The sequence below is a fragment of the Ranitomeya imitator genome, chromosome 3 (genome assembly GCF_032444005.1).
Source record: "Ranitomeya imitator isolate aRanImi1 chromosome 3, aRanImi1.pri, whole genome shotgun sequence".
Taxonomy (NCBI): domain Eukaryota; kingdom Metazoa; phylum Chordata; class Amphibia; order Anura; family Dendrobatidae; genus Ranitomeya; species Ranitomeya imitator.
Genome location: NC_091284.1, coordinates 578,506,369 through 578,533,103, shown reverse-complemented (window position 1 = coordinate 578,533,103; position 26,735 = coordinate 578,506,369). Strand labels below are relative to the sequence as shown.

At 42.1% G+C, this 26,735-nt stretch overlaps 1 protein-coding gene across 1 annotated transcript in view; it reads left to right on the top strand.

The window, feature by feature from the left end:
- Positions 1-26,735, top strand: part of UBAC2 (UBA domain containing 2) — a 285,129-nt gene that overhangs the window by 217,113 nt on the left and 41,281 nt on the right. The window contains exon 8 of the mRNA XM_069757987.1: positions 14,496-14,741. Coding sequence (XP_069614088.1) covers positions 14,496-14,741 — 246 coding nt within the window. The remainder of the gene's footprint in view (positions 1-14,495; positions 14,742-26,735) is intronic.

The window sequence follows — 26,735 nt, the reverse complement described above, 5'->3', positions numbered from 1 at the left end:
AAGGTGAAGTTCTTCCAGACCTTAACTTGACCTTCACTGTTCTTGTTAGCTGCTATTTCTTAATTACATTTTGAACTGAAGAAAGGGCAACTTGAAAACGCTTTGAAACCATGGCTGCTGTTTTTTAGCACAAGGCTAGAGGAGGCTAGATTTTTATAAAGCGGGAAATTTACATCACCTTGCCTTTTTTATCGATGATATTGAACAAGCCATAATCCTAACAAGCTAACTTTGACCAAGGTCTCAGACCTTAATTATCTGAGCACACACATCTCCAGAGGTGACCAAACTTTTACATCAGCTCGTTTTCCTTTTTGTAATTTTTAAAATTGTATATATATGCTTGTATATATCATATGTTGCGGATTATAAGACGCACACCAAATTTTGAGAAGAAAAATAGGAAAAAAACCTTTTTTTTTTAATAAAATGGTGGTGCTTCTTATAATCCATGCATCTTATTGCTTGCTGGAAGTGGTGGCTGCAGTGAAGTGAGGTCCCAGGGTCGCTGCTGGAGGAGGCAAGAGTGGAGCGTTGCTGCAGACTGCAGGCTGGGATGCGGGGTGTTTGGATGTGCGGTGCGCCGCTGCGGGTGTTTGGTGCTCAGGGGGCTTTGCCAACATTTTTTGAAAGCCCAGAGTCACCGCACTTACATGGTTTACTATGCGGTGGACTGCCGGGGGTGGCGCATGTACTGATGGAGATCTCGGGAGATGAGATCTCAGCGTTTTATGTTAAAATAATCTCAGAAAGGTTACTCAAAATTATGCCGTTTTTAATACATACAGACCAAGTTGGATTAATTAAAGGGAGGCAAGCATCTGACAGCACAAGAAGAGTACTACATTTAATTTCACATTTTTTCTGGTCATGTCCTAAAATAATCAACCTGTGGAAAGAAGTAGCTAATTTATTGAGAAATATTAACAACTCTGTACTTGAATTGTCTCAACTCGTTTTGTTCTCGCTTGATTCAAATCGACTTTTCCCCCCAAAATTAAATATCTCGCAATCCATTTATTTGCTGTAACAAAAATACTTTTAGCATCTAAGTGGAAATCAATAGATGTTCCCTCCATTTCAGAAATAATGAAAACTGTCTTCTCATAATTCTTTTGAACATTCTTACACTCTAAGAAATAATTTTTTAACCCCTTAACGACTGCCGATACCTCTGTTAACGGCGGTATTTAAGGTTACTTATTCCTCAGCGCAGCTTTTTAACGGAGCTGAGAAATAAGTGTATAACGCCCCCCAGTGTTGGAAATTCTCCAGGGTCTCAGCTACTTGGGATAGCTGAGACGCCGGAAAACATGATTTGGGCCGGTTTTACCGACCCCAGGATTGCGATCACCGTTATTCGTGGAATAACAGTGACCTCAAAAAAAAAAAGTCTGATTTCCTATTTCATTTCTCTCACCTCCGATGTGATCTAGCACATCAGAGGAGAGAGCAATGGGGTCCCCAGAGTCCCTCCGGTGTCCTTGGACCCTCCTGCATCCCCCGGCCGCAGGCGTCTTCTTCCAAGTAGAAAATGGATGACGCATTCGCAGTGCGCCCGCCGAGATCTGCTGTCACGCACCTAGAAGCAATAGGAAATTTTTCCTATTGGTTCATTTTGATCACTCTGATAGACCGTTAGGGTTGGGGCTAGGGTTGAGGTTAGGGTTGTGGTTATAGTTGGGATTATGGGTAGGGTTGGGATTGGGTTAGGGGTGTGTTGAGGTTAGGATTGTGGTTAGGGTTAGGATTAGGGTTAGGGGTGTGTTGGGGTTAGGGTTGGAGTTAGAATTGTGGGGTTTCCACTGTTTAGGTACATCAGAGGGTCTCCAAACGCGACATGGCGCCCACCATTGATTCCAGCCAATTTTGCGTTCAAAAAGTAAAACGGTGCTCCCTCCCTTCTGAGCTTTGTCATGCCATCAAACAGTGCCTTTCCCCCACATACAGGGTATCTGCGTACTCAGGAGAAATTGCACAACAAATTTTGTGGTCCATTTTCTTCTGTTACCCTTTTTCCTTCCACATTGCTCGTGAAGCACCTGAAGTGTTAATAAATTTCTTGAATGTGGTTTTGAGCACCTTGAGGGGTGCAGTTTTAAGAATGGTGTCACTTTTGGTTATTTTCTGTTATATTGACCCCCCAAACTCACTTCAAATGTGAGGTGGTCCCTAAAAAAATGATTTGTAGATTTTGGTGGTAAAATGCGAAATCGCTGGTCAACCATATATCGTCCTAAGAAAAAAAAATTATGTTTCCAAAATTGTGCTGATGTAAAGTTGACATGTGGAAAATGTTATTTAGTAATTGTTTTGTGTGACACCATTCTCTGATTTAAGGGTACAAAAAATAAAAGATTGAAAATTGCAAAATTTTCAACATTTTTGCCTAGTTTCCGGTTTTTCTTTTTTTTTATAAATTTTTAAATTATAGCAAAGAAATTTTACGACTATCATGAAGTACAATATGTCGCGAAAAAACAGTCTCAGAATCAGTGGGATACGTTGAAGCGTTCCAGAGCTATAACGTCATAATGTGACAGTGGTCATAATTGTAAAAATTGGCTTGGTCATTAAGTACCAAATTGGCTCGGTCACTGAGGGGTTAAAAAATACTATTCCACATGGTCATCTTGGAACCTATTTTTTTCCTCAAGTCTGACTACCCCCTTTTTAGGTAAAAGCTTTATTATATGCCAAGAAGTACAAGTACAATTACATATTTAACTAAGCAAATTGAAAATTGTTTTATTAAAAATATTGTTTCAATAATAATAATAATAATAATAATTTTATTTATATAGCACCAACATATTCCGCTGCGCTTTACAAATTATAGAGGAGATTTGTACAGACAATTGACATTACAGCATAACAAAAAATCACAGTTCAAAATAGGTACCAAGAGGAGTGAGGGCCCTGCTCGCATGCTTACAAACTATGAGGAAAAGGGGAGACACGAGAGGTGGATAGTAACAATTGCTTTCACTGTTCAGACCAGTCATAGTGTAAGGATCGGGTGTTCATGTAAAGCTGCATGAACCAGTTAACAGCTTAAATATGTAACAGTACAGACACAGAGGGCTATTAACTGCATAAAGTGTATGAGAACATGATGTAAGGAACCTGATTATGGTTTAAGTTTTTTGAATGGGCCACACCGGGATAGCTAGGTTAATATGTTGAGGCGGTAGGCCAGTCTGAACAAATGAGTTTTTAAGGCACGCTTAAAACTATGGGGATTGGGGATTAATCGTATAAACCTGGGTAGTGCATTCCAAAGAATTGGCGCAGCACGTTAAAAGTCTTGGAGATGCGAGTGGGAGGTTCTGATTATTGAGGATGCTAACCTGAGGTCATTAGCAGAATGGAGGGTACGGGTACGGTGGTAGACTGAGACCAGAGGTGGTGCTGAGCCATGGAGTGCTTTGTGGATGAGGGTAGTAGTTTTGTACTGGATTCTGGAGTTGATGGGTAGCCAGTGTAATAACTGGCACAAGGTAGAGGCATCGGTGTAACGGTTGGTGAGGAATATGATCCTGGCAGCAGCATTCTGGACAGATTGGAGCAGGGAGAGTTTGGTAAGAGGGAGGCCGATTAGTAGAGAGTTACAATAGTCCAGACGAGAATGAATAAGTGAAGCAGTAAGAGTTTTTGCAGAGTCGAAAGTAAGAAAAGGGCGAATTCTAGAAATGTTTTTGAGATGCAAATAAGAAGAGCGAGCCAGTGATCGGATGTGGGGGGTGAAAGAAAGCTCAGAATCAAGTATGACCCCAAAAAGAATGATCTTTTCCCCTGTCCATACTCTCCACCTTTATCTGATCCATCCGTCTCCTATGCCCTTTTCTTACTTTTACTTCTACATTCCTCTCCTCTTGCACTAAGCCTTTTTTTCTCTGTTGATTCTTCTTTGGATATAACTTCTTACTTAATTGTTTAATTGAACAAGTTTTAGATCACTCTGTTATGTTTTATTATTCACCTTATTGACTATAACTATATTCCCATTCCCAAAAATTGTTAAAAAATCCCCCAAATAAAAAGAATAGTGTTGAAAATGCCAGTTGGGTCAAAATATTCACTTCACCCCTAGATGATTTCCCTGAGTGTAGTTAGCAAAATATGGCCACTTTTTGGGGATTTGAAAGCTTAGTGACTCTGCAAGTGGCAACCACAAACTATAACTGCCAAATTTGTGTTCCAAAAACCAAATAGAGAATTTTGCATTCTGAGCCCTGCCCTGTGCACAAATAGTACTTTTCAACCACATATCAGGTATTGCTAGATTCAGAAGAAGTTGCTGTATGAATGTTTGGGTTCATTACTTCCTATTATTCCCTGTGAAAATTAAAAAAATGGGGCTAAACAACATTTTCATGAAAAAAAAGGCATTTATCTATTTCATGTTCCAATGTTATAACATAATGAGATGCAGTTGGGGGTTCTATATGCTCAACACACCCATAGATTAATTCTTTGAGTAGTGTAGTTTCCTAAGGCTATGTGCCCACATTGCAGAAATGCTGTGGAAATGTCTGCAGCATTTCCGCAGCTCCCTGGCATGGGTAAAATGCATGCGAAATTCGCATGCGTTTTCACAGAAAACACAAGCGTTTTGCTAGCGTTTTTAGCTTGCAGAATGCTTGCACTTTTCCAAGCGATTTGAAGCATCGCTTGGAAAAGTGATTGACAGGTTGGTCATAGTGCTTGACAAGTGTGACCAACTTTTTACTATTGATGCTGCCTATGCAGCATCAATAGTAAAAGATAGAATGTTAAAAATAATTTTTTTAAAATATGGTTATTCTCACCTTCCGACGACCCCGATCTCCTCAGCAGCGCTCCCGGTACATTCCGTTCCCAAGGATGCTTTGCGCGAAGGACCTTTGTGATGTCACGGTCGCGCGACCGCGATGTCATCTCAGGTGATTCGCACAATGCATCCCTGGGAACGGAAGCCGCCACGTGCACCGCTGAGAGGTGGGAGGACTCCGGGGCCATCGGGAGGTAATTATATCCCTATTTTCTATTTTAATTCTTATTTTTCACAGGAATATTATTATTATTATTATTATTTATTATTATAGCGCCATTTATTCCATGGCGCTTTACATGTAAGGAGGGGTATACATAATAAAACAAGTACAATAATCTTGAACAATACAAGTCACAACTGGTACAGGAGGAGAGAGGACCCTGCCCGCGAAGGCTCACAATCTACAAGGGATGGATGAGGATACAGTGTGTGAGGGTAGAGCTGGTCATGCAGCGGTTTGGTCGATCGGTGGTTACTGCAGGTTGTAGGCTTGTTGGAAGAGGTGCGTCTTCAGGTTCTTTTTGAAGGGTACTGTAAACCAGATGGAAAACTGCTGCGAATCCTATACGTCCAATACACTGCGGATCCACAGGCAAATCCGTAACGAGTGCACATACCCTAAATGGAGTAATTTGTAGGAGGTTACTGCTCTTCTGGCAGTACAAGCGCTCTACAAATATGGCATGATGCCCATATAACACAGCGGATATCATACAAGCAGAGTCTATTTTCCAAGATGGCACATCTTAATTTTGGAGCTCTACTGTGTGCACAAACATTAGTTTTTACTCAATATATATGGCATCAGCATATTCAGGAGATATTGAACAATTGGTGGTCCATTTTCTCCCATTGTCCCTTGTGAATATTAAACATTTGGGACTTTACCCCGTTCTTGCATTGGACATACTATTCCATCCATGTGACCTGGGACTTAATTCCCATGGACAGAATAGTATGTCCATTGCGATCAGCCGCGCTCCAGGGGCAAGTACGGCGGATTGCTGCCAGGTGTCAGCTGATTCTCACAGCTGACACCCGGCACCAATTTTTTGCCAAATTTTCACTTTTTTTCATAAATAAACACAAGTCATATCAAAGAAATTTTAACACTAGCATGAAGTACAATATGTCATGAAAAGCAATCTCAGAATCAGCGGGATCCGTTGAAGCGTTCCAGAGCTATAACCTCGTAAAGTGACAGTGGACAGAATTGTAAAAATTGGCTCGGTCATTAAGGTCAAAATTGGCTCAGTCACTAAGGGGATAAAGCTGCTTTGTTTTTTTTAATACTTCCTGATAATTGGCTTTGACAAAACTTCATATATGGATTTTCCTCATCTATTGCAATTCTTTGGGGAAAATCTGCACTTAAAACTCAGCGTACTCCAAGAGAAGTGGTCATGTTGAGAATTTCAGGCTTGTACCGCAGGTCAAGTTTACAGTGTTGCGTGAGATTTCTATAAATCCTGTCCAATATCGTCTTATATAGAACACCTGATTAAACAGGCTGAGTGTGCATGGTCAATGCCCAGGTGCCTGACCTCACACCATTCTGCACCTGACTCGACCGGGTGCCCTAAATCTCTTTCATTAACTTTTATTTTGGAAATAGAAAGTACTATGGGCAGTTTTCTATAGAAGTGTTTCTTCCTGTTTTTCCACAGCACTCACTGTACTGAATGTGAGAATATTACTGTTGTGAAATTCTGAACGTGTTAGCCTAAAACCCTGGCAGATCTATACAGTATATCAGACTCATCTAGAAGATTGTATCAGTAGAAACATTTGGGTGTAACAGAAAAATATGAAAATATGTACATTATTATTCGCTTTATTAATAAGACGTTTAATTTGTTTTTTCCACTGCTTCTCCTCTATACAATTTTAGTTTTGTATACATTTAAAGTGACTATATAATTTGTATAATTTCTATTAGGTTTCTTTTTTGGAGCGGAGTGCTTCTACACATCAATGATTAATAAAATAACAAAGAAAAAAGTTCAGTGTGCTTGAATGTATGCCTCATATTATGAGCATAGGCAATTATCGCCATATACATATTAATAGGTAGATATTGAGAATATAGTTTTGTTTTGTGTTACTATTGCGTCTATTATTTGTAAATCTGACAATTTTACATGTACCTATTTCACTACATATATATTTATATATATATATATATACTAGGTGGTGGCCCGATTGTAACGCATCGGGTATTCTAGAATATGTATGTAGTTTATTTATGAAGATTTCAGGATAGTGCAATGAAAACACAGGATTCAAACAGCTGGGCGTGACCAATTGGTGAAGCTTGGTTCAAATCCCGCGCCAATTCGCGGCCGTACTGCGTCTGTCGCTGATTGGTCGTGCCCGGCCGCAAACAATCAGTGAAGCCAGGGCCGGCTCCAGGTTTTTGAGGGCTCCGGGCGAAAGAGTCTCACAGCCCACGTAGCATATAACACAGCCCACGTAGTATATAGCACAGCTACGTAGTATATAATATAGTCACATAGTATATAGCACAGCCACGTAGTATATTGCACAGTCACGTAGTATATTGCACAGCCACGTAGTATATAGCACAGCCACGTAGTATATAGCACAGCCCATATAGTATATTGCACAGCCACATAGTTTATAGCACAGCCACGTAGTATATTGCACAGCCACATAGTATATAGCCTAGTCCACGCAGTATATAACAGCCCACGTAGTATATAGCACAGCCCACATAGTATATAGCACAGCCCACGTAGTATATAACACAGCCCATGTAGTATATAACACAGCCACGTAGTATATTGCACAGCCACGTAGCATATAGCACAGCCCACGTAGTATATAGCACAGCCCACTCAGTATATAACAGCCCACGCGGTATATAATACAGCCCACGGAGTATATAACACAGCCCACGTAGTATATAGCAATGTGGGCACCATATCCCTGTTAAAAAAAAATAATTAAAATAAAAAATAGTTATATACTTACCTTCCAGCGGCCTCCGGATCCAGCCTCGGCCTTTAGCAATGCTCGTTGCGACGCTCCGTACCCAGTAATGCCTTGCGGCAATAACCCGTGATCATGTAGCGGTCTCGCAAGACCGCTACGTCATCTGGGGTCATTGCTGCAATGCATTCTTGGGACCGGAGCGTCGTGAGGAGTTGGAAAGGCTGCCGCGGACACCGGAAGATCAGAATATAATGTTTTTGTTTTTTTTTGTTATTATTTTTAACATTATGTTTTTACTATTGATGCTGCATAGGCAGCATCAATAGAAAAAAGTTGGTCACACTTACAGAGATAATGGCAGCGTGAACGGACTGCGGTATGTGGGTGCTGACTGGACGGGAGTATTTAGGGGGCACTGACTGGAGGGGAGTAGGGTGGGGCCAATTCGCGGCCTAACTGTGCCTGTCGCTGATTGGTCGCGCCCAGCCGGCCGCGACCAATCAGCGACGCGTGATTTCCGTGACAGAGAAACAGACAGACAAACAGACGGAAGTGGACCTTAGAAAATTATATATATATATAGATACTATACTATACTATTCACATATATATATGTGTCATGTGACACATCAAAATTATTGAGAATTTCACAAGAAAAACAATTTTGTGCTTGGCTTTAACGTAACTTTATTCTTTCATGAGTTATTTACAAGTTTATGACCACTTAAAAAATGTGTTCAAAGTGCTGCCCCTTGTGGTGGATTGTCAATGGAACCCTCTTCTCCCGCTTTTGACACACTGATAGAAACACCGCAAAAGAAATGCTAGCACAGGCCTCCAGTATCCGTTGAGTCAGATGCTGGGATTATCTGAAGGCAATTGTCTATGCTGTGAAGATACGAGATATGCAGCATCTGAAACAACGGATACTGGAAGCCTGTGCTAGCATTTCTTCTTCAGTGTTGCTATCAGTGTGTCAAGAGTGGGAGAAGAGGGTTGCATTGACAATTCAACACAGTGGGCAGCACTTTGAACTCATTTTATAAGTGGTCATAAACTTATAAATAACTCATGAAAGAATAAAGTCACATTAAAACCAAGCACACCATTGTTTTTCTTGTGAAATTCTCAATAAGTTTTATGTGTCACATGACCCTCTTCCCATTGAAAAAAATAAAGTTGGATCCAAAATGGCCGACTTCAAAATGGCCGCCATGGTCACTACCCATTTTGAAAAGTTTTCCCTCTCCCATATACTAATGTGCCACAAACAGGAAGTTGATATCACCAACCATTCCCATTTTATTTAGGTGTATCCATATAAATGGCCCACCCTGTATATATATACACACTACACACCGTATTTTTTTGGGACTGAAATGCACCGCACCATAAGACGTACCCAGGTTTTAGAGGAGGAAAAAATATATAGTAGCAAAAAAATTGTGGTCAATTCTGAACTAATATCCCCTATCCGTGTATATACATGTTCCCAATCCAGGTACACATGGGCCTTCTCATCACCATCCTGGTATACATGGCCCCACCATGCCCGTCCTGGTATGCATGGCCCCCTCATTCCTATCTTGGTCTGCATGGCCCCTTCATCCCTTCATCCCTGCCCTGATATGAATTATCCGCTCATCCCTATTCTTGTATGCATGGCCCCCTCATCCCTATCCGTATGGCCCCCTGATCCCTATCCTGATATGCATGGCCCCCTCATCCCTATCCTGGTATGCATGAACCCCTCATGCCGATCCTGATATGCATGGCCGTTTCATGCCTTTTCTGGTATGCATGGCCTCCTCATCCCTATCCTGGTATGCATGACCATCTCATCCTGTCCTGGTATGCATGGCCCCCTCATCCCTATCCTAATATTCATGCCCCCCATCCCTATCCTGGTATGCATGGCCTCCCATCCCTATCCTGGTATGCATGGCCCCGTCATCCCTATCATGGTATGCATGGGCTCCTCATCCCGATCCTGGAATGCGTGGGCCACATGAGCAAAACATTAAAAAAAGTCTTTCCTTTCCTATGCTCCCTCGAAGCGTCCTGTTCTGATGCCAGCAGCTGATATAAGCTTGTAAGCAGCGCATGGCAGTGACGTCATGCACTATATACAAGCAGAGGACAGCTGCTGGAACGCTCACTACTCCGCACACCCATGACTATGGGCATGTAGGGCAGTAAATATTCATTTCACTTTAATAGCGGACACAGTTGCCACATCCGCCAGCTTCCTGCAGCTGCCGAGCGATCACTTGTGCTGGCTACTAAAGGGAATGAATATTCACTGCTCTCTACTCCCATAAGCGTGGGGAACAGTGAATATTCATTCTCTTTAATAGCGGGCACACGTTATCGCCAGGCATAAGCAGAAAGCTGGCGGCTGCGGCTACTGTGCCCGCCATTAAAGTGAATTGAATATTCACTGCTCCCCACGCCTATGAGAGTGGAGAGCAGTGAATATTCATAACCTTTAGTAGCAGGCACATGTGATCGTCCGGCAGCTGCAGGAAGCCGGCAGCTGGGCGATCAAGTGTACCCGCTATCAAAGGAAATGATTCCATCTCTTGGCGTCAGCTTCAGTGCATAGAGGTGGGAGCGAATATGGGCATAGGAAACAGTGAACATTCCTTTCTCTTTAGCATTGTGCATTGGGGATAGCTAACAGCCGGCTCCAGCCTCCTGTGACCCGCCGAGATCTGCTGGCCGGTACCCAGCAACATTAGGAGATTTTTCCTATTGGTTCATTTTGATCACTGTGATACACCGTATCACAGTGATCAAAATAGAAAAATAGTAAATCAAGCGCCCCTTTGTCATCCCCTTAGTTAGGTAAAAATAATAAAATAAAAATCTTTTTTTCCATTCTTTGCAGTTAGGGTTGGGCTAGGGATAGGGTTGGGGCTATGGTTAGTGTTATTTTGGGGCTAGGGTTGTTAGGGTTATGGTTGTGGTCTTGGGGTTAGGGTAGTGTTGGGATTAGGGTAGTGTTGGGATTAGGGTGGTGTTGAGGTTAGGATTGTGTTGGGATTATGGTTGTGGTTAGGATTGGGTTTAGTGTGTGTTAGGGTTCGAGTTAAAATTGGGGGGTTTCCACTGTTTAGGTACATCAGGGGGTCTCCGAACACGACATGGCGCCCACCATTGATTCCAGCCAATTTTGCGTTAAAAAAGTTAAACATTGCTCCCTCCTTCTGATCCGTCATGCGCCCAAACAGTGTCCTTCCCCCACAAACGGGGTAATAAACACAAGTCATATCGAAGAAATTTTACCACTAACATGAATACAATAAGTACAATGTGTCAAAAACAAAACAATCTCAGAATCAATGGAATCCGTTGAAAGCATTCCAGAGCTATAACCTCGTAAAATGAGCTACTCCGTCGCTACCACTCCCCCACTTCTCCCATCCACAGCGGATACTTACGGACTATAAACCTCCCCATTTTCCTCTAAACTTTTGGAGGAAAATAGTGCGTCTTATAGTCCGAAAAATACGGTATATGCATTGTGAGATTACCAGTGTGCTTGAAATTGTTGTCTTATAGGTTTCTGACTATTCAATCATATTTACGGTATATATATTTTCAATAAAAACGAATTGTTTAGCAAAAACACCCTCCTTTTTTTCTTTAATTAATTTGGAGTGGCTTATGGATCTTTCGTAAAACTAAATATGTACTGTACTTGTTGATCAATTCATTAACTGGAGAACAGTAGAATGATGCTCTAGAGCAGTGTTTCTCAAACCCCTTCCTCTCAACCCCCAACACATTATGTTTTCAGAATTTCCTTATTATTGCACAGATGAGAGAATGCTTGACAGCTTCTTATGCCTTAATAATAAATCCATAATTTGTGCAATATGAAGGAAATCCTGAAAGCATGAAGTGTTGTGGGGGGGCATAAGGACTGAAATTTTGGAAACACTGGTCTAGAAGCTCACACTGTAGTATCGCCAGCAGCGCGAAAAATAAACTAATACAACTATAGATATTTTATAAATCTTATTTACTCCCCCCCACATAAATTGTTTCAATTTGGTAGATTATCTTCGGATAGTTGTCATAGATGCGGTAGTTTTAGTGCAGACATTTGGCATCTTATTTGGAATTACACAGTTACAGTATATGAAGATATTAAAGAGAAGTGATTAGAAACCTTATCACAAATCATTGGAGCTCTAATGAACCGTATTCCAGAAGTTTGTGTCTTTAGAAATGTAGATGAGGGAGTGAGACCCCATTATGATAACATATTTCACCATGAAACTACGTTTCTTGCAGGACTGTGGAGTCGTAAGGCGAACCTTTGACTCCTCGTTTTCCCCGACTCCTGCATACATGGCTCTGTTTGTGATGCATTTACTGTAATAAAATGGTAACATCAGGCTTTTAATCATTATTTTGATACAATAATCAAGCTATTTAGCTAGAACATAAAATATATTTATTGCAATATCAGCTCTTGAGATGAGTGCCTTTTCCCTCTGATCTGTAGAAGAGGAGCTTCATATTCACAGGAGCATGTACACAAAGTGTAGAACAGATTCTTATCAACTAAAAGCCTATATCCTTAGATCAGGAATAGAAAAGATATTTATCAGACATTTCATAACTTTCCCAAATTTTCATGAAAAAATATTCTGCACATACTGCAATGAATGAACTACTGTACCCAACTTATTATATATTTTAGGAGTTGGTCCATTTTATACCAGCTCCGACTCCACCAAAATGGACACCGACTCCACAGCTACAACTCCAGTCCTGGTTTCTTGCTAGGAGATGGCTACGGAGAGGCTTTACACAAAAAAAAAAGAGTTAACGACATAATACCATATGAGAACATTGTATATAAGAATAGAGGGTGCCCTATTCCTTAAAATTGGGGGAAAGTGGTGTGATTTTCCCCTGATACAGCTATCAGTCAGAGCACGATCTTCCTCACTTTCACGCTGTATATCCTGATGTGATTCAGGTAGGGATGAGTGAACATGCTCGGTTATACTCTGTTATCATTAGAGTATCATGGTACTTGGATTTACTCATTACTCGGCGAGTAATGGGCTGTGCTCTATGTAAAACTTGAATCCCCGCCCCGCATTTTTGACACCTGTTACACAGTCAATAAGGCTGCGGGGATTGCCTGCGCATCACTGTAATGCCGTTGCCATCTTGGTTGTGGCATTACTGCGATACTGTGATTACTGACATAATCCGGGATTATAAAAGGACAGGCACCGCCCGGCTTGGCACACTGAAGCCATTGCACAGCTCCGTGACACTTCATATTGGAGGGAGAGAGTGCTTGTCTTGCCTTGTGTGCCACAGTTTAATGAATCAGAGGCCTGTAGTGTTGATACTATTGCTGAAGCTGAGCCATCATGCAAACAGCCCTTCTAAGGACTAATCATTCGCTTTACTGTTTATATCGCAAATAATCTTCTTTTAGCCTAGGGAGGGAGAGAACGTCACAGGAGCAAGGAGAGTGACAGAATCCAGTTTGCATATAGTGATTAGGGCTGTGCAGTCTGTTGGCAAATGTATAGCTGAAGTTTTTTTTAGAGGTGGGGTTGAGAAAATTGAATATACTCTGATCCATGGAATATTACTTGATTTGTTACTTTTATGTGTTGCTTAACACTCCAAAAAATCGTTAAAAAATTTCCCTGGGTTAAATTTCTTACTCATACACTATTCTCTGTTCTGTATTATTATTTTTAACATATATAATACTCCAACGAAGCGTTTAAAAATTTTGAATGGTTACATTTGTAACACATATAGTATTACTTGGTCTGGGGTACATTTTCTGTGATCTATAAAACTATAAAAATTTTGCAGTCTAAAATTTCTCAGCATACAGTTTCAGGTATTCAGTGGTGCATTCCAAAAAAGCGTTAAAAAAAAATAGCGGGATTACATTTGTACACTATTCCATGTTCTGGGGTATAATTCTGTGATATTATCTAACACTCCAAAACAGCCTTAAAAATGTTTAGCTGGATTACATTTCTCACCCATACACTATTCTGTGGTCTGGGGTAAATTTCTGTGATATTATCTAACAGTGCAAAAAAGCATTAAAAGAATTGGCTGGATTACAGTTCTCATCCATTCACTATTCTGTGGTCTGGGGTACATTTCCTGTGATCTATAAAACTGGAAAAAAAAGTGTTTAAAAATTTTGTAGGGCCATGTTTCTCAGCCATACAGTATTACGTGGTCTGGGGTACATTTCTGTGATTTATATCACTCCCAAAAAGCATTAACACTTTTTACTGTATTCAATTAGTTATCCATACAGTGTAACATGCTTAGGGAACAATAAAAGATGGGGGAAGCATGCGAGACTCTCAAGGGAGTGACCGGAGGAATATCGGAGCCAGAGAAAGCTGGTGCAATAGCACCTTGATCTCACACAGTACAAGATGCAACTGTCGGTTAGGCTGGGTGGGCGATGACTAGATACACCCACTCTTTAGCTACACTCATCAAATGCTTAGTTTCAGTATCAGGATCATACAGCCATTCTGACTTTGAATTTGCCGTTCACAAATAGATAACTACATTGTTAAATTTATTGCACATATTTGCTTTTGTTTGGTGTGTTTTGTATTAGACATGCATTAAGAGTATTTAGAGATATTCATAATTACATGGAATATATACATATTATGCATCCATTACGTATCATGTTTTATAGGTTTCCGGATTGTTTTACAGCAAGGATGTTTTAAACGTTTGTCAAGTTCTGTGTGTTCCAAATTGGTTGGCTAATGCTTTTTCCCAGACTGTGGAGCCAATATTCTCATCGGTTGAGCCTGTCAGTGAGGCTCCTGTTGGCATGGGCGCAACAGTGGATATCCAACGACAACAGAGAATAGAGCTGCTAGACCAGCAGATGATGCTATCACAACTATCCCAGATAGGAAGAAGGCGCCAGGATCAGGTACGTCTCCAATTCAGACTCTTAATAACTTACATGATTTGAAATTCAGCTATTGTATTTTCTGATCAGTATCATTGATTCATGTCTCAGCTAGAAAGTTGGTTTTGTGCCCCGAACTAACAACATTATGGGCATTTAGGATGTTGTTAGTTCAGGTCAGGAAACCTGCAGTCAGCCATGAATGGAGTGGTCACCACAAAAAGCCGAGCACTGTTATCTCTGACAGTCTCCTAGGGATTTCATGGAGCGGTGGTGTGCAAATTCAGCTGTGGGGTTCCTGCAGTAGATTCCTAGCTGGAAGGTGATCAGTGATCATGCGGAAGAGAAAAGGGAATATACAGAGATGTTTCTGTTTTTTCATTATTCCACTTGTATAGCTCTCATTGAATAACCACTAAAGTATGAGTGCAGATTAGAAATTGCACAGATCTCCTGATCTCAAAATGGCTGCTGATGGAGGATCATGTGACCAGACTATTCCAATAGAAAAGCAGCGTTCCCATGTGAGGTGTTTATCTGTTGGAGGAGGCTGATAGACAGGTCTGGTCACATGCTCCTCCATCAGCCATTTTATGGACAGGCAAGCTGTGCAGTCTGTGGGGAAAGCTGCACTAAGTAGAGCAGGAGGAGAACCTGTCATACTTATGTAATAGGTATTAACACAAAATCATGTCCTCGGCGCATCTGGTAAAATGAAGATAAAGTGGCCAACCCATCAGTTTTACTTATGACTCACAACAGCGCGGCTTATAGCAGGGGCGCGTTATCAAACTCTGCCTGGAAAAATTTTACAAGCTTAATCACTAACTAATTAGAGAATCATTTGCATAAAGAAGCAGGTGGTTTGAGCTGCCGCTGCACTTTTTTCTGTTGGTACACGGACAGGCGATATTAAGAGATTTTTAACAGGAAATAGTCTACTACTTCCTCAGCTTTGATAAACCACAAACTTTTTTACGTTTTCATAAGTCACAAAACTTAATTTTGATTTTATTCTCATTAATCCGAAGCCAAAACCTCCAAAAGTTATGTATTAATATGTTATATCATCAGTGTAGGGATAGATTATTGCATGAGCATTCAGGAAAACATGATTCAGGTAAGGTTAGAGCCTGTTTTATCCTGTAAAGAGGTCTGTCGCATTACTGAGTGTTGTACCAAAATCCTACCCATACTGTGAAAGCATGTTTTTTTAGGCATCTTGTTGAAAATGTCCAGCTTCACAGAATCCGTGAAAAAAGTTTTCTTTATTCACAAACTTCAACATGGAGGATACAAACTTCAGCACAAACCATATGGGTAAGAATCTCAATGCGTTTCTGAAGACTAGGCTCCCTTACTCATGATTAAAAAAAAACTTTTTTTCACGGATTCGGTGAAGCTGGACATTTTCTTCTCTTGGACTCTACCCGCCTGGACACAGCGGGTCCATGCTCCCGAAACTCAGCTTATGCATCACGGGTGAGCTGGTTTATATTACTTCTCTTGTTTTTCTGTTCCATGGTACTTACTTGTGAAGCTCACGGTTTTTTATGTGATTCCCCTGTACAAGTTGCACTGGAAAAAAAAAACACATTTCAATAATGCTGCTTTCTGAAGTAAAACCACGTGGTTCGTGGGTGTGCGGCACCTCGCTATTACAAGCACAGGCACCCTAAGAGATTTGAGGTCTTGTAATAATATCGTCTCACACTTGCATTTTCCATTCTCTGTTGCATGTTGCCAAATCATGACATATGGAAAAATCCTAAAGCTAGTTAAACATACAGCTCTGTGGTAACCTGGCCTTCTGTCCATCGTCCATGGTAAATATCCAAGCAGGCCAGCCTAAATGCATTCTCAAATCTATTAACACTAATGTGAACTCTTCTCTATAAAATAGTTTCCCCAAAGAGAATGATCACAGCTGCACATTGCTACAAAAGAGAATGCAATCAGTTCTGCCATGTCTTCATGATGACTAATATGTTCCTTATTTGCAGCAAGTTATGAACTTCTCCTACACTCTTCCTTGAATACATCTAGTTTTAGATCTACAGCATACATTATATCATTGGGGTTTGTGTGAATATTGTAAGAATTAAACGTAAGAGTCTGTATATCAAAACAAAAGAGGGTCCAGACAAAAAAAAGCACACCAGCAAAACCAATATCATGAAATACCATTATATATATATTATTATTGTACATAAATATAATGCACCCTGAGGAAGTCTGAGAGGGCAAACCCATAACATCATCATGCCAGCCCATGGTAGGAGGACTGCGCAATGGTTTGTGCGTGCGGTCTCTGCACTGCTGTATTGGAACATCTATGTTCTGTATATGGATAGTGAGTGAAGAATGGCGTCTAACTCTCAAGCCGGGCCTCTCTGACCTTTCCCGGTGCCTGCGCACTGTAGTACTTTGCTCTGCCCTCAACAGGGCAGACAAAGTATGCCTGCGCCAGATCCGCGGCAGGAAGACAAGAAGAGGATGCCATCGTATGAAGCTAGGAGGTGCCGGACCCGGACCTCAACGCCCATCGGACCCGGACCTCGACGCCCATCGGACCGCCCTGGGTGAGTATAATATAACTCGTTTTTCTTCTCTTTCAGGATACATCGGGGGCTTACCTACAGCATTACAGAATGCTGTAGATAAGCCCCTGATGGCGGTGGCCTTAGCTCATATACAATTTTTCTGGTGACCGATTCCCTTTAAAGACAATCTGTCAGCAGATTTTTGATATGTAACCTAAGAGCACCATGATGGAGGGGAAGAGATTTTGATTCAGGCAATGTCACTTACTAGGCTGTATTTTGCTGTTTCAATACAATCCGTATTTTATAAGCATAAAATTATCACTACAGTTCAAGCTGCATCTTTCCTTCTAGTCCAACCCTGCCCTGATTAGCAGCTTTTTGTCAATATACATTGTTCACAGAAAGCTGCCAATCAGTGGTGTGGATGGGGTTATTCAGGTCCTGACAATCTAAACTCTTCTATATCTGCAGCAGAAAAAAATGTGATTTTATCACAACTGCGTCACTCAGTGATACATCGCTGTAATCAGGGTCCATTATTTTGTTGCATCTTTGTCCCGGCCTGGAGTTAGATTTCCTGCAAAGTTTTTTCACTTTCTCAAATTTTTACACAAATGTGCAACTTTTTAAAAGATTTGCAACTTTTGATGCTAAAAAGTAGCAAAAAATGGAATAAAGAGCAGTTTTGATTTTATGCCAAATTCATGAAACACGTGCTACATTTTTAAGAATTTGTTTAAGAAAACAGAAGCGAATATCATAAGACTAAAAAAAGTAATATCAATTAATCACATAAGATGAATTGAGGTCTGTCTGTTTGCATGTGTGTATAGCACTGGAATTGTGCGCACTGGAAAACGTGCTCTGTAATTTATACTGCACAACACAGTTAATCGTTACATGCACCGCCAATTTATTCTTCATTTATCAGACACATGTTTTATACGGTAATTATATTATAATTCATCCTTATCTTAAGAACATATATTTTTATCAAACATTATAAGAAAAAAGAGAGGTTCCAGCTTCTTTAATATGCAAAAGTTTATTCCAATGTTTAAAGGATTTCATAATTAGGATAGACATGGCAACGCATTTCAAACTCACAGCCCAACCTGCGTTCTTTATGAGAGCTCTGCCGCAGAAAGACCTAGTATCAGCAGGTACAATTGTTTCAAAGAAACCAAAAAAAGATGCACTCAACCTCCACGGCCTATATGCATGCTCACCACGCATGACTCCATTGTGGAACAAAAAGCATGTTGAAGTACGTTGGAAGTTTGCTCAAAAATATTTAGACAAGTCTATGAAATACTGGGAGAATAAAATCTGGTCAGATGAGACCAAAATTGAACTCTTTGGATGTCATAATACACACCATGTTTGGAGGCCAAAATGCACTGCATATTATCCCAAAACACCATAGCAACAGTGGAGTTTGGAGGTGGGGAGATAATTTTGTGGGGCTCTTTTTCATTCTATGGTACTGGCAAAATTGGCAAAAGTACCGAGACGTTCTTGAAAAAAAAAAAATCTGCCATCTACCAGGATAATGAAGATGAAACAAGGGTGGACATTTCAGCAAGACAATAATAAATAATAATCTTTATTTTTATATAGCGCTAGCATATTCCGCAGCGCTTTATAGTTTGCACACATTATCATCGCTGTCCCCGATGAGGCTTACAATCTAAATTCATTAACAGTATGTCTTTGGAATGTGGGAGGAAACCGGAGTACCCAGAGGAAACCCACACAAAAACGGGAAGAACACCGTGCTGCCCCATATAAGGCAATCACTGATTCAAACCCATTGCTAAAGTTTTTGTGAATATCTTAACATCTGAATTGAGAAGGGCAATCGGTCTATAGTTTTTAAAGTCTAGTCTATCCTTGCCTGGATTTGGAACCAGTGTTATAAAGGAGTGCAGCATGGAGTCAAGGATCGGGGCTCCCTTTAGGAAAGAATAGAAAAGGGGAATTAATATAGGGAGAAGATTATCCTGGAATGTCTTGTAGTATAAGTAGGACAGACCATCAATTCCCGGGGTCTTCCCATTTGGAAGGTTATGGATTATGTCCTGAATCTAATGATCCCAAACACACAGCCAAGGAAACTCTCAGTTGGTGACGTGTTCAATACTTATTTAACCCGCTGTATTACTTTGGGCTCCATTGTGTTCAGTGGATCAATACAAGTCTATGAGAAACCAAACATACGCAAGAACAAGCAGTTACTGCTCAGGCGCATACATGTTTATAGATTTGGTGGCTCAGTTGACTTAAGCCTTTAGGCATCTTTAAAGGGAACCTGTCACCCCCAAAATCGAAGATGAGCTGCTATCGGCATCAGAGGTTTATCTACAGCATTCTGGAGTGCTGTAGATAAGCTCCCGATGTATCCTGAAAGATGACAAAAAGAAGTTATATTATACTCACCTGGGGGGGGGGGGGCGGTCCAATCCGATGGGCGTTGCGGTCCGGGGCCTCCCATCTTCATAGGATGACGTCCTCTTCTTGTATTCACGCTGCGGCTCCGGCACAGGCGTACTTTGTCTGCCCTGTTGAGGGCAGAGCAAAGTACTGCAGTGCGCAGGTGCTGGGCCTCTCTGACCTTTCTGGGCGCCTGCGCACTGCAGTACTTTGCTCTGCCCTCAACAGGGCAGACAAAGTAAGCCGGAGCCGCAGCGTGAAGACAAGAAAAGGACGTCATCCTATGAAGAAAGGAGGCGCTGGACCCGGACCACGACGCCCATCAGATTGCAGGGGACCGCCCCTAGCTTAGTATAATCTAACCACTTTTTCTTATCTTTCAGGTTACGTCGGGGGCTTATATACAGCATTACAGAATTCTGTTGATAAGCCCCTGATGCTGATGGGCTTAGCTCATCTTCGATTTTGGGGGTGACAGGTTCCCTTTAAGAAGTTGAGCATGTACATACACAAGCAGTTACTGTCTCAGTCTATCCTTGGGTCATATAATCACAAAATACATATTTTACAAGAGCTTGCAGGAGGGGGAACTAAGGCAACAATAATCAACTGACTCCTCATAATTATGTATCTTAAGCCAGTTTCACACGTCTGACTTTCATGTAGAAACCACAATGTCCTTTCACTCTGCAGGTGTTCTGACCCAAACGCAACAATCTTGTATGAGCCTATCAAGCTGTTGCATTTTATATGTATTCTATTGAGCCTGGGAGGGGTATCTACTATATAATTTTCTAAGGGTCACTTCCGTCTGTCTGTCTGTCCTTCTGTCACGGTTATTCATTCGCTGATTGGTCTCGGCAGCTGCCTGTCATGGCTGCCGCGACCAATCAGCGACGGGCACAGTCCGATTAGTCCCTCCCCTGCACTCACAACCGCTCCGTAATCCCCTCCACTCACCGCTCACACAGGGTTAATGGCAGCGGTAACGGCCCGCGGTGTAACGCACTCCGTAACTGCTGCTATTAACCCTATGTGTCCCCAACTATTTACTATTGATGCTGCCCATGCAGCATCAATAGTAAAAATAGGTCATGTTAAAAATAATAAAAAAATAATAAAAAAAACAGAAAACGTGCTATACTCACTATCCGCCGCCTTTCCCGCTCCCCGCCACACTCCCGGGACTGCTCCATTGCAAGCGGCAGCTTCTGATCCCAGGGCTGGTGTGCGACAAGGACCTGCCGTGACGTCACGGTCATGTGACCGCAACGTCATCATAGGTCTTGCTCACACCAGCCCTGGGACCGCAAGCTGCCGCTTGCAATGGAGCGATCCCGGGAGCGTCCCGAGGAGTGGGAAAGGCGACGGATGGTGAGTATAGCAAGACTTCAACGGGCCTTCGGAAGGTGAGTATATGTTTATTTTTTTTAAAAGTCTCTATACTACGTGGCTCTGTGCTGTATACTCCGTCGCTGTGCAATATACTATGTGGCTCTGTGCTGGCCAATATACTACGTGGCTGGGCAATATACTATGTGACTGGGCAATATACTATGTGGCTGGTCAATATACTCCGTCGCTGGGCAATATACTACGTCACTGGGCAATATACTATGTGGCTGGGCAATATACTACGTGGCTGGGCAATATACTATGTGGCTTGGCAATATACTCCGTCACTGGGCAATATACTACGTGGCTGGGCAATATACTACGTGACTGGGCAATATACTACGTGACTGGGCAATATACTACGTGGTTGGGCAATATACTACATGGCTGGGCAATATACTACGTGGCTGGGCAATATACTATGTGGCTGGGCAATATACTACGTGGCTGGGCAATATACTACGTGGCTGAGCAATATACTATGTCGCTGGCCAATATACTACGTCGCTGGGCAATATACTACGTGACTGGGCAATATACTACGTGGCTGGGCAATATACTACGTTACTGGGCAATATACTACGTGGCTGGGCAATATACTACGTCGCTGGGCAATATGCTACGTGGACATGCATATTCTAGAATACCCGATGCGTTAGAATCGGGCCACCATCTAGTCTACTATATAATTGTCTAAGGGTCACTTCCGTCTTTCTGTCTGTCCTTCTGTCTGTCCTTCTTTGTGTCACGGATATTCATTGGTCGCAGCCTCTGTCTGTCATGGAATCCAAGTCGCTGATTGGTCTCGCCAGCTACCTGTCATGGCTGCCGCGACCAATCAGCGACGGCCACTGTCCAATTAGTCCCTCTCTACTCCCCTGCAGTCAGTGCCCGGTGCCCGCTCCATACTCCCCGCAGTCACCGCTCACACAGGGTTAATGCCAGCGGTAATGGACCGCGTTATGCTGCGGGTAACTCACTCCGTTACCGCCGCTATTAACCCTGTGTGACCAAGTTTTTACTATTGATGCTGCCTATGCAGCGTCAATAGTAAAAACATCTAATGTTAAAAATAAAAAATAAATAAGGTCCTGCGCGCCTGCACGAGAAGGACCTGCCATGACGTCAGGGTCATGTGACCGAACTACAAGGGGCCCTTGGAAGTTGAGTATATGTTTGTTTTATTTTTTAACCTGTGACATACGTGGCTGGGCAATGTATACTACGTAGTTGTGCAATATACTACTTGGGCTGTGCCATATACTACGTGGACATGCATATTCTAGAATACCCGATGCGTTAGAATCGGGCCACCATCTAGTACTTATACTGTATAATCAAAACTAAAAAGGGCATAGCCCCACAGAATAGGCCCCATCCCCTGAGTATGCTGATCTATTGGTGAAACATGTTGGAATATGTTCTGCAAAAGAGAAAATTTACATACTCAATATTTGCCTACTATCTATTGATGGTACCCCAGGATGCTATCTCAATATAGGGAGATAAGGTTTTGCTACTCTCAAGTTATAAACTATGAAATAATGGCAAAATATGAATAATTTTAACCTTAATCTCAGTATTTGAATATTTTAAGATACATCTAATAGGTTAAATTTTATTGACCAGCTAGAGAGGTGTCTATGCTGTGGGACTATGCCCTTTAGGTTTTGACAGGCTGTTGAGTTCTGGCTACTATATCATACCTCCCAACTTTTGAAGATGGGAAAGAGGGAAAAAGCGGCAAATTTTAGGCCAGGCCTCTGACCACACCCATTCATAACTAGTCACACCCATATCCATGTCCCAACCACACCCATTTAGCACTGCTGATCACACTGTTTTATAAACAATAATTATAAACAAAAAAATATGGCCACACAGTGCTCCATACTGTATAATGGCCACACATGGTGCTCAATACTGTATAATGGCCGCACATGATGCTTTATACTGTATAATGACCGCACATGATGCTCCATACTGTATAATGACCGCACATGATGCTCCATACTGTATAATGGCCGCACATGATGCTCCATACTGTATAATGGCCGCACATGATGCTCCACACTGTATAATGGCCACACATTATGCTCTATACTGTATAATGGCCACACATGATGCTCCATACTGTATAATGGCCACACATGATGCTCCATACTGTATAATGGCCACACATAATGCTCCATACTGTATAATGGCCACACATGATGCTCCATACTGTATAATGGCCACACATGATGCTCCATACTGTATAATGGCCACACATGTTGCTCCATACTGTATAATGGTCACACATGATGCTCCATACTGTATAATGGCCACAAATGATGCTCCGTACTTTATAATGACTGCACATGATGCTCCATACTGTATAATGGCCACACATGATGATCCATACTGTATAATGACCACACATGATGCTCCATACTGTATATTGGCCGTACATGATACTTCGTACCGTATAATGGCCACACATAGCTACTCCTACACACGCAGCTGCGCTCTGTACACTTTGCACACACGGCTCCACTCGGTACACACGCGCTCCGCTCCATACACCTCGTACACACGCGGCTCCGCTCCGTACACCTCGTACACATTCAGCTCCGCTCCATACACCTCATACACACACGGCTCCGCTCCGTACACCTCGTACACATTCAGCTCCGCTCCATACACCTCGTACACAATCAGCTCCGCTCCATACACCTCGTGCACACACGGCTCCGCTCCGTACACCTCGTACACATTCAGCTCCACTCCATACACCTCGTACACATTCAGCTCCGCTCCGTACACCTCGTACACATTCAGCTCCGCTCCATACACCTCATACACAAACGGCTCCGCTTCGTACACCTCATACACATTCAGCTCCGCTCCATACACCTTGTACACATTCAGCTCCGCTCCATACACCTCGTACACATTTAGCTCCACTCCATACACCTCATACACACACGGCTCCGCTCCATACACACACGGCTCCGCTCCGTACACCTCGTACACACATGGCTCTGCTACATCCACACTGTAAACACCTCCTGACCCCACACATAACAGGCAGCTTACTTACCTCATCCAGCAGCACCATAGAAAGTTGGCAACCAGCACAGCCGAGTCCTGCAATCCACGGAGGTCCCGATCATGTGACCCCTGACTCCTCCCCCCTGTGACCTTCTCACAGGTGTAGTGCGCACGTAGCAGCCAATATGTGGTGTGCTGTGCTCAGGCTGCTCTGCGGGGCCAGGGATGAGGCTGACCGGCTGATATTGCAGCACACCTCCCAACCACTGCGGGACAACTAATGTCCCGCCCAGGATCGCGGGGCTGACTGTGAAAATTGGGACAGTCCCGCTAAATCCGGGACGGTTGGGAGGTATGGATAATATTGGTGAATATTGAGTATTCTGCACAACTCACCCACAGCTTCTTTACAGCCTAAGCTGTAACATTAGTGGGTTGTGTTTTCTTGAGACTAATAATATCTGAACCATTTAACTTGATTAGTTACAGAACAAAGATTGGCTTTCCATGGTCATCTAGGTGTCTAGTGTTCCATGTCACTGTCACGACTCTTGTCCCTGTCCCTAACGCTAGGGACGCCCTAGCTCGCCCTGTTCCACAGATTACTTCTGATGGTGAAGACACTGGGGCCACGTACTTTGCCTTAGCTCCTGAATCTGCCCTCAGTCTGTACCCTTCCTATACCCAGGGAAGGGGAGAGAAGTCGTGTACGGTAATACACCAACCAGACTAACAAGGTAATACGAACAGAAATAAAATTACCAATCATACAAATATACACACATAAACAATAAAGGTAAACATTGGGGAGTGGAGGATGGTGTCAAACCACAGTAGGAGAAGAAAAGGAATTATCACACTCTCAAAACCTAGCAACAGTCACAGATAAATCCATCAATTGACTTCTCCAATAATAACCAACAACAACGTCCAGACATGAAGCATATGCAAGCTCTGACAATGAGTGCTAGCCAGGGTCCAGATTATATAGGAGATGGAAGTGGCTTACAGTGCACAGTTGAGAGCCTTAACGCTCCGGTAGCTCACAACTGAGCAGATTAACCCCTGCACTGCTAAAAGAAATTTATACCATGTAATATGAAGGTGAAGTGCTTCTAATCAATGCTGGAGTAGGGGAAGTCAGACGCTGCAATCTTCTAGCTCAGCTCTGTCACGGTAAACCCGAGACAGTCATACATTTTAATTTGTAATCATCCATATTAACCCCTTCACACTGCAGCCATTTTTAGTTTTTGCATTTTTTTTTCACTTCCATTACAAGTTTGTAGATACCAAACATGTATAGGTTGTTTTTATTTAAATGGTGAAAAAAATCCAATATTTGTTTTAACAAAAAAAAAAATGTTTTTGTCATTTTCTGAGACCTGTAGCAACTCCATTTTTTGTAATTTTGGACTAGATGAGGGCTTATTTTTTTGCATGCCGAGCTAACGTTTTTAATGATACCATTTTGGTGTGGATACGATCTTTTGATCGTCCGTTATTGCATTTTAAAACTTAATTCTGGCGTTTTGACTTTTTTTCTCACTACGCCGTTTACTGATCAGATGACTTTTTTTTCTGATAGTTTGATAGATCGGGCAATTCTGAACGCAGCGATACCAACTACGTGAATTACTTTTATATCTATTTTTTTTTTAATTTTTAAAACCATTTTTTTTACACTTTGCATGCTTCAATAGTCTTCATGGGAGACTAGAAGCTGCAGTACTTTGATCGCCTCTGCTACACAGAGGCGATGATCAGATCGCCTATGTGTAGCAGAAATGTTCACTTGCTATGAACGTCGACTGCTGGGCGTCGCTCATAGCAATCCAGCAATGACAACCACAGGGGTCTCCTGCAGACTCCGGCTTGTCATGCCAACCCATCGGTGACCAATGGTCATGTGATACTGGTGGCATTGGGTGGGATTAGTGACGGCGGCATTTAATGGGTTAACAGCTGCGGGTGGATCGCGATTCCAGTCGCGGCTGTTAGGGGAGCATGTCAGCTATTCAAAACCGGAGCCCTCATCAAAGGGAGGGACACGACATGTGCCATACATGTACCGCGCATGTCGTGAAGGGGTTAAGGAGGTTGTCCAAACACTTATGCATCGGATAAGTGATAAATTGCTGATTAGTGAGGGTCTGACAGTTACGACCCACACCGATTATCAGAACGGGGACCAATATACCCATACCCTACTGGGCATACATGATTCAACTCCAAAAACTGTACAGAAAAACTGTATTTGTGGAAGTACTGTCATTGAAACACAGAACATTGCCATGTATTCTCAATCTATATATACAGTACAGACCAAAAGTATGGACACACCTTCTCATTTAAAGATTTTTTTGTATTTTCATGACTATGAAAATTGTACATTCACACTGAAGGCATCAAAACTATGAATTCAGACATGTGGAATTATATACTTAACAAAAAAGTATGAAACAACTGAAAATATGTCTTATATTCTAGGTGCTTCAATGTAGCCACCTTTTGCTTTGATGACTGCTTTGCACACTCTTGGCATTCTCTTGATGAGCTTCGAGAGGTAGTCACCGGAAATGGTCTTCCAACAATCTTGAAGGAGTTC